Source organism: Anopheles aquasalis, chromosome 2 (assembly GCF_943734665.1).
Source record: "Anopheles aquasalis chromosome 2, idAnoAquaMG_Q_19, whole genome shotgun sequence".
Taxonomy (NCBI): Eukaryota; Metazoa; Arthropoda; class Insecta; order Diptera; family Culicidae; genus Anopheles; species Anopheles aquasalis.
The window spans coordinates 16,355,001-16,362,500 of NC_064877.1; the positions used below are offsets into that span (position 1 = coordinate 16,355,001).

The window sequence follows — 7,500 nt, forward strand, 5'->3', positions numbered from 1 at the left end:
TCTTCACCTGCCGACCGGTTGCAATGATCTGCGCCATGTTGGCTAACCGCACATCCTCATACAGGAGCAGATAGTATAGGAGGAGTAGCTGTGGCGTGAGATTCGGTTGCCGATTGCTCGATTCTCCATCCACCTCCATCCCAGATGGTTGTGACGGGTGGTGGTGCGGGTGATGGGGATGATGAAGCACATGATCTTTCTTCGTACCCTCGCCCGCAACCGATGCAGCCCTTGAACTATTTGGGGTAGATTGAAGCGACTGTTCTCGGCCCCATAAACCGGGCCCATTCTGGAACACTTGCTGTATTTCCTGTTCCGAAAGCGCCTTGTGCGTGTGCTGCTCCAGCATACCCTTCTGTTGCGGGACAATGATCGAGTTCACGTACACCTCGATCAGAGCGGGAAGCACTGGGTGCATCGGAGTCACCGAATTGCAGATCTGTCGATAGATCCAGCTCTTGATCGGTACTTTGTGCTTGGAGAAGGCGCGCGACTTGAGCAGCTGATGGATGCAGTGCACCGGCAGGTAGCCCGGTATCGTCGCGTTCAGATTGGGCGTAACGGGCACCTTGACGGCATGGGCCGCCACGACCTGTTCGGTGAATATTTCGTGCGTAAAGATGTGCTTGATACGCGTCGTTGTGGTCGGTCGGAGCGACAGTTTCATTCCCAACGTTGCACAGGCCAACTCGCAGATGTGCGTCAGCTGATTGCTGTGGAAGTGAATGGCCATCAGGAGCAGCATTTCCCCGAACGAAGCCGACACTTCGGAGACATTTTCGAAGTAAGCCTCCTCTCGGATTAACCACTGGATCCACTCGTTCACCTTGTTATCCGGGGCTTGCGGAGGGATAAGCGATGGACAGGCAATCAGCATGCAGAGACCCAACGACACAAACCGAATTCCGGCCGGTGTTGGTGGAGGCTTCGAGGTAATTAATTGCATAAGCAACTGAATCTCTTCATCGAAGAATTTTATCCCCGAAATGCCACGCAACGCACAGTACAGTCGCATAATGACGGCCGCCTGCACGACCAGCTCTTCGGGAATCGACCCATTCGGTGATTGCAGGATGATGCTCTGTAGCTGCCGTAACAGTTCCTCACGCAACAGCATCAACACCTCTCCCTTACGCTTCTGATTGTTGCGTATGTAGACCGCGAAGCTGGATCGAATGTTTTGATCGTTGCCAAGCAGCAGCCCAGAAACGAAGGCAACTAGATTCTGCGGATCCTTCAAGCTTAGCTTGATCATCAATGATGGCATTTTGACTGTTTCCACGCAGATTGTACGCATCGAGAGGGCCTGGCTGGGATTCATCTCGCTCAGCTCGTACAGAGCGGCCAGCTTCACCCGCCCATCGGTCGTTTCCTCGTCCCCGTTCGTGATGAGTGCCGTCACCACCTCGCGAAAGCAATCGGGCATGTTGGCGACAATCCAGCACACCAGCTTGCATCCATTCCGTACGTACAGTAGCGTTTCGATAACTTCCTGCAGGTTCAGCAGCGAAGGTAGTTCGGCCAGCGCAATGCAAATGATGTCCGCTATCTCCTCGAGGAAGATTTCATTATCGAACAGTTCCGAAGAGCGAACGGTCGGTTCGCTGGAGCAGGGTTTCTGGAGCAAGGCTTGCGTGGCCGGATCATTGAGCTGCGCTTGCAGATAGAACAGCTCGGACAGTACCACCCGGACCTTGTTCGTTTCATCGGCCCGCTCAAACCCCATCACAATCCCGTTGGGCAGGCTGTGGAACTGAGCCGAATCTTGTGTGGTGTAACCGATCTTTTGCCTGCAAAGAACAATCAAACCAGATCGTTAGTGATGCCTACCGGGTGCCGGGAACCGCGGACAAACCTGATCTGTTGCTCCTTCTTTACGTCGATCTCGAGCTCGTGATAGTTAACCTGCAGCAGCGAAACGATGTTGTTGACCACCTCGATGCCGACCAGCAGCGAGAGGATCTGCTTTCGCGCCTCCACCCAACCCGCCGTGTTGTCCAGCGGTGATAGCAGACTCATACGCACCAAGCACGGTAGCAGCGGGCGGATTTCTTGCGGGCTGCATGTCGCCAGTTGCGCGATATCCAGGTTCTGCATAGCGCCGAACGCTTTCGCGGTCACCGGCGCGAAATTCATGATTGCCTTTTTACGTGGCTTCGGAGCGGCGCTAAAAGGCGTGTTTTGGTTGGTATTTTGGTGGCGAAATTCCCCGTCCGGCTGGATGCGGATGCGTTCGTCATGCGGCACTTGCGTGCACCTTCTCGCTGGTAAAGCACAATTTTGCACTACTGTCGTATTCTACTACTCATCGTAAAATAACTTTTCCTCAACATTTTAACAACAAAAATTTCTCCGGCGTCCGCCAGCCCGTGATTTTGACGAGCCCACGAAGAAAAAGATGCGGCCATTTTGATCTAGATCAGTTTGAATGTTGGCGCAATTTTTTTAACAGAACGGTTTGAAAAGTTTAGATAAACGTGTTACAAATTAACATAAAAAATTAACGTACATATAATGATAGGTTTATTTAATTTGACACAAACAATTGTCAATACTTAATTATTGATTGCAAGTTCCCTTGTGGCCACTTATGTTACCTGCGAGTTCTTTGGAGAAATAAAATCTAGATTGTATTGTATGAAATATTATTTTTCCAAAGACTCTTGAAAACGTGTTAACAGAATGCCTCGGCCATAACATCCTTGAGAAACGCCGGCATGAATGAATGACTGAATGGGGCCGGATACCAATAATAAAGACGAATATGTGGAGGGGATTTCGTTGTGTGCAATGTGTGTCAATCTGGTGGTTAGTCCTTCGAACACAAAACATCGCTGCCGAACAATCGCAAAACATTTTAGACAAAATACCACACGCTGGATCCGATTATCTTCACCTTTACCTTGTGCCGGTATGACACGCAGACGCATACGCGTCGAATGCGAAGGTTCCACGATCTCCACGAGTGCGTGCTACGCGCGGTGATGCCACCGCACCACCTTCACCGTGAACGTGGTGAGCAATTGGAATAATTTCAACTATCACGTACCACTGCCGCCCTCGGCTGCTTGCATATAAAGCAGCCGAAAGTGTCACCGCGGTGGGGACGGCACTCCCGAATAGACCAGTATTGACTTGATGCCAAACCTAAAGTGACGAGGACGCGCAGACGAGGAGCGTTCCCAATCGAACGGGTGCATGCAGTCTAGTAAAGTTCAGTTCATGATTGTAGCGCGTACGGTGAGGGAATCCAACGTGCTGTATCGACGAGTGCAGGTGTGCCGAAAGTGAAATGGCTAGTTCCAGAATGGCATCGAGATGTGTTAGCATAACGGTGATAACCGTCGTGATACTATCAATGGTGGGTTTATACAGCAAACGGCAGTGTGTGTTCGGTAGTTTGCACAGATCTGCTCACGACACGTGCTATCTTTACAGGTATCCCTAGGGCTGTGTAAACCATTCCTCGGCGATATCCTAGCCAGAGCGATCACCTCATCCTCTACACCCGACGATCCTCAATCACACATCAGTGATTTTAGAATGACCTCCAAAATGGATACATTAGCGGCCAAGCTCAAGCTGGAAGATTCGAATGCCGTTGTGTCCAAAAACCAATCGAAGCCGTCACTAAACGAAACGCTAAACGAAGAGAGTGAAGAGCCAAGTTCAGGCGAGTCTCCCGAAGAGTTTCTTACCCCTCCCATTCCTACCAGCTCCTATTGGTCAGCCCCGTGGAATAGGACGGAAGTGTTGGCACGGTTCATTGACAACTTTGTTCGACCGGTACAGCAAAGCATATCTTTAGCCTTCGAACGCTTAGTATCGCGCAATCCTTTCAACACCGCTCCCAAGAGTCAGGAAGATACGATCGTGGCTCCGCGCAAAGCAGCAACGAGTGATGTAGAACATGTTCTGAAATCGCTCTCGGTCAATGACACAGATGAGCTCGGTTTAGAACTGGTGGCACTGGACGAGGGCATCGTCGCCGCGCTTATCGACCCATCAGTGAACGGTAGCACACTTGTCAGCCAGCTGCAGGCACGTCGGCATATGATTAGACGGCGGGTGGCGAAGGCACTGTCCTCCATTACGGGGCTACTTATACTGGCAGCAAACACTCGCCGAGAATCAAAGTCCCGCAATAGACGCTCGATGGAGATCACCGGTAGCGAGGAGCTTGAGGGCAGCGGCACCATTCCTGATATTTACAATGAGATATCGACCGGTGACAACGATGATTCACAGAGCTTTGAAGATCCACTGCAAGACGAACCATTCCAAGGAAGCAACCGTACCGACGCGGGAGTCCCTCGGCGAAACGTAGAAGCGTTTGGCATATTCATACTGGAAGTGTTTGGCTCGATTGCGGGCTTTTCGTGGGGCATTTTTAAGCAAGTACAGTCACTGTTCTGGTAACAGTGAATCCATGGCCATCCGGTTTTTAAATAAGATTTAATGTTGTAAATACACATATTATTTCCATACAATGCTGTTAGGTAAGGGCTAATTGTAGGATTAAAAGTTATCACTATATCACAATCCAAAACGCAATGGAGGCACGACGACCAACGCCATCGCTATGGAACTGGAGCTGATGTCTAAATCTGTAATACAAGGAGAAGAAACTGTTAGCTGTGGATGTTCTTGGCATTCCATTAAGTATGATCTTACCGCGTATCATGAGCTTCGTTCGTGATACCACGTCCGACTTTTCAATGTCCTTCCGCTCCAGTAGCTGCGATAGCACATACTGCAACTGATCCTTCGCAGTAGGGAAATCCATTTGCGTAATCTCCGCCATAATTGCCTCGGAATAACCCTGAACAAATCGAAGAATATGAAGAGTTTATAAAATTCTAACCACCCCAAACCGTCATGAGATGCTGTACCTCGTAGTAGTTGAATAAATTATTCTTGGCCTCTCGCTTGAGCAGATCATACAGTACCAGCATATGCAGGTATGGTTTCGTGGGTGGCACCCTCTTTTTGCCGCCCTTTCTGTTGCTCTTCTCCGGTAGATTAGTGGACCCACGGCCATAACTATCGTCGTAAACACGGCGGAACTCATTTGCATTATCCGATGGTCGTAACGCGAGCGGTTCATACGTTTCTGCATTAATATCCTGCAACAGCTTGAGTGGTAGCACATCCAAAAACTCGACATTCTTGAGCGCTGGATGGAGAGAGAGAGAGTGGATAATACATTACAGGCTTCTTTCCTACCATCCGGATAGATCCAACTCACGGTTATTCTGTGTCTTCTTTCGTTTGGCTTGCAAGAACCACTCTGCGAACGGTTTGTCGCTCCAGAGCAAGCTCACGGTAGTAGTTTGTTCAGTGGTGCTGCCAGTAACCTCCTCCACGCTCGTTGCTGGCTGAGTCACCGTAGTACTAGCTGTGCTAGTAGTCGTACGCATTGTGGTTGTTGTCACTGGTGTCGGCGGTGGTTTCTCGGGTCCATAGTATCCCGGTTTGTGAGAGCTAGTCGGGATCGTTTGGGTATCTGAGAAATGAAGGACCGGAATTGATAGATCACTTTGCAATTCGCATCAACCAGAGTCCTCTACCAACCAACCTCCTAGTGGAGCCACTGTTACAGAACTTTCGGTCGTAGACAGAGTAGTCGAGGATGTGGTAGTTGTCGAGGTCGGTAGGCTTGTCGTTGTGCTCGGGGCTGACATTAGTGGCTCGTACTGGATCATTTCGACGCAGTGATGCAGCACCTGCATCGCCACCGGTATATAGTTGTCCACTAGTAACGGGCCATTTTCTGCCAACTTTTCTATCTCATCCTGTTGTGGGTCTTTCGCTGCACCAACCTTTCGTTGGGGAATAACGAAGAAAAACACCTTTCGTTACCGTTTTTTTTTTCATTTGGTGTTAATAAAAGTAAACAACGGAAAATTAGTCAAAACTCGTGGTCCGGGAATACAAAAATGGTTTGAAATTTTCTTAGATAAACTTTTTTTGCACTTGACACCATTTAGAACTTCTTTTGATTCGCTGCACTGTTTGCATTTCTCACAAAATTTGTCCACAGATCATTCAATGCTCAAACAGTGGCACATCTTAAATAACTGACGCCGCACAGAGCCACTAAATCGGAATAATCCACTCACCGATCGCAGAGAGGTACCGAGCAGGACGCTCGAAGCGAACAGAACCAATTTCAACGGACGCAGCACCATGGTTTGAACGTGTCGGTTCGCCGTCTGGATGAATACTGGCCGGTTCCGATACGTCACATGCGTACGATCGCCCACGGGAGCGCCCGATTTGGCCGCAATGCGAATTCCAATTCCTTTTCTCTTTCTGTTCCCGTTCGTCTTTTCCCTCGCCTGAACCACCGTGTCATTACTGCTTCTATCATCATCAACCTCTTGCTCGCGTTAGGGATGCAAGGGGAAGCGCGGCATCAGCGGCATCCACGGTTGTCCCACTCTTTTTTTATGTGCGAACACCATGGAAAAGGGTGCATGTTCCCCGCGCTCTTCCAACTTCATGCTCCGGCCACAAGCGGGAGGACTTGTTTTGTTGCGGTTTCTTTCTGCCGCTCACTACTATTTGCATTACGAGCCGCGTTATGGTGGAATCAGATCGGTTCAGATGGATACGACCGATCGACCGACCGACCGACCCACCGTCCGTCCGTGCCAACACCCGATTCACGATCATCATTAGATCGCTCGTTACGCGGTTTCTCTGCGGCTCCTCCTCCACGGGTTGTCACTTTCTCTGCCGCGAATGGATCGACGTTGCTCGCGTATTAAGCGAGAGTGTCTCGTTGCCACTCGTTCATGGTTAGCGAGACAGAAGAGCAGGTAAGTACTTTGAAAACCGGAGAAAAACCAACAACAAATACCAATCGAACGATGGAAAACCAAACAGCGAAGATCAGGTAGCTCGTTTAGAGTAGAGTACTTCGTGGTGAAGAAGTTCTCAATGCTTTGGCGAGATCAATTTTGGAAAGTTGCCCGGTATGGTAATAGCCGATACGTCTTTTATCTGGCGCAATTTTTCAAAACAACCATTTGACAAGTTAATTTATCACCAAAAACTAACGTAGAATTTATGGTCACCATCAAGGGATGAGATACCTTTTTGGATCGACCGTGAAGCGACATGAGCAGTGGATCGAAAAAGAAAACAATATTCTTAAGTAAACCTTCCAACTTAAGCTTAATAGGAACCGTGCTCTGGAACCTGTTTATCCAAACTTACGTACCTTATGAGATCAACCGTGGCAGAATGGTGCGAGGGGCTCGGCGGATTCTGTTTTGATCACTTCATCCCTCGCGCTCCTAATGGCTTTGCAAAGTCCGCTGTTGCCGCGAGTGAGGGGCGCACGGTTGACATTTTGGCCGAAATTCCATCGAAATCCCACTCAGGTTACTTCACCTGTGTGTGGCGGTCTCCACGCTGTTACGGTCGATGAACTTTAATCAATATTGTTTAATAAATGCCAACGCGTTGACAACATAGCACACTAAAACCTTT

At 49.3% G+C, this 7,500-nt stretch overlaps 3 protein-coding genes across 3 annotated transcripts in view; 1 reads left to right on the forward strand and 2 right to left on the reverse strand.

The window, feature by feature from the left end:
- LOC126569941 (integrator complex subunit 2) overlaps positions 1-2,355 on the reverse strand; it is a 4,019-nt gene extending 1,664 nt beyond the window's left edge. The window contains exons 1-2 of the mRNA XM_050227362.1: positions 1,856-2,355; positions 1-1,790 (exon numbers count right to left, since the gene is read on the reverse strand). The exon at positions 1-1,790 is cut by the window's left edge and continues 1,113 nt beyond it. Coding sequence (XP_050083319.1) covers positions 1-1,790; positions 1,856-2,136 — 2,071 coding nt within the window. The 5' untranslated portion in view covers positions 2,137-2,355. The remainder of the gene's footprint in view (positions 1,791-1,855) is intronic.
- Positions 2,356-3,287: 932 nt separating this feature from the next.
- Positions 3,288-4,419, forward strand: LOC126570193 (uncharacterized). Its single transcript, XM_050227772.1, has 2 exons — positions 3,288-3,361; positions 3,439-4,419. Exons 1-2 carry the CDS (start codon positions 3,293-3,295, stop codon positions 4,417-4,419), a joined length of 1,050 nt encoding a protein of 349 aa, XP_050083729.1. The 5' UTR covers positions 3,288-3,292.
- Positions 4,420-4,491: 72 nt separating this feature from the next.
- Positions 4,492-6,207, reverse strand: LOC126569420 (uncharacterized). Its single transcript, XM_050226497.1, has 6 exons — positions 6,123-6,207; positions 5,579-5,822; positions 5,249-5,506; positions 4,893-5,176; positions 4,675-4,822; positions 4,492-4,607 (listed from the first exon to the last, which is right to left on the reverse strand). Exons 1-6 carry the CDS (start codon positions 6,189-6,191, stop codon positions 4,537-4,539), a joined length of 1,074 nt encoding a protein of 357 aa, XP_050082454.1. The 5' UTR covers positions 6,192-6,207; the 3' UTR covers positions 4,492-4,536.
- Between the last annotated feature and the right edge of the window lie 1,293 nt (positions 6,208-7,500).

Coding starts and splice junctions, on each gene's coding strand:
- LOC126570193 (XM_050227772.1), top strand. CDS start 3,293: ATGGCTAGTTCCAGAATGGCATCGAGATGTGTTAGCATAACGGTGATA. Junction 3,362..3,438: donor CCGTCGTGATACTATCAATG/GTGGGTTTATAC, acceptor CTATCTTTACAG/GTATCCCTAGGGCTGTGTAA.
- LOC126569420 (XM_050226497.1), bottom strand. CDS start 6,191: ATGGTGCTGCGTCCGTTGAAATTGGTTCTGTTCGCTTCGAGCGTCCTG. Junction 5,507..5,578: donor AACAGTGGCTCCACTAGGAG/GTTGGTTGGTAG, acceptor TTCATTTCTCAG/ATACCCAAACGATCCCGACT. Junction 5,177..5,248: donor AAAGAAGACACAGAATAACC/GTGAGTTGGATC, acceptor CTCTCCATCCAG/CGCTCAAGAATGTCGAGTTT.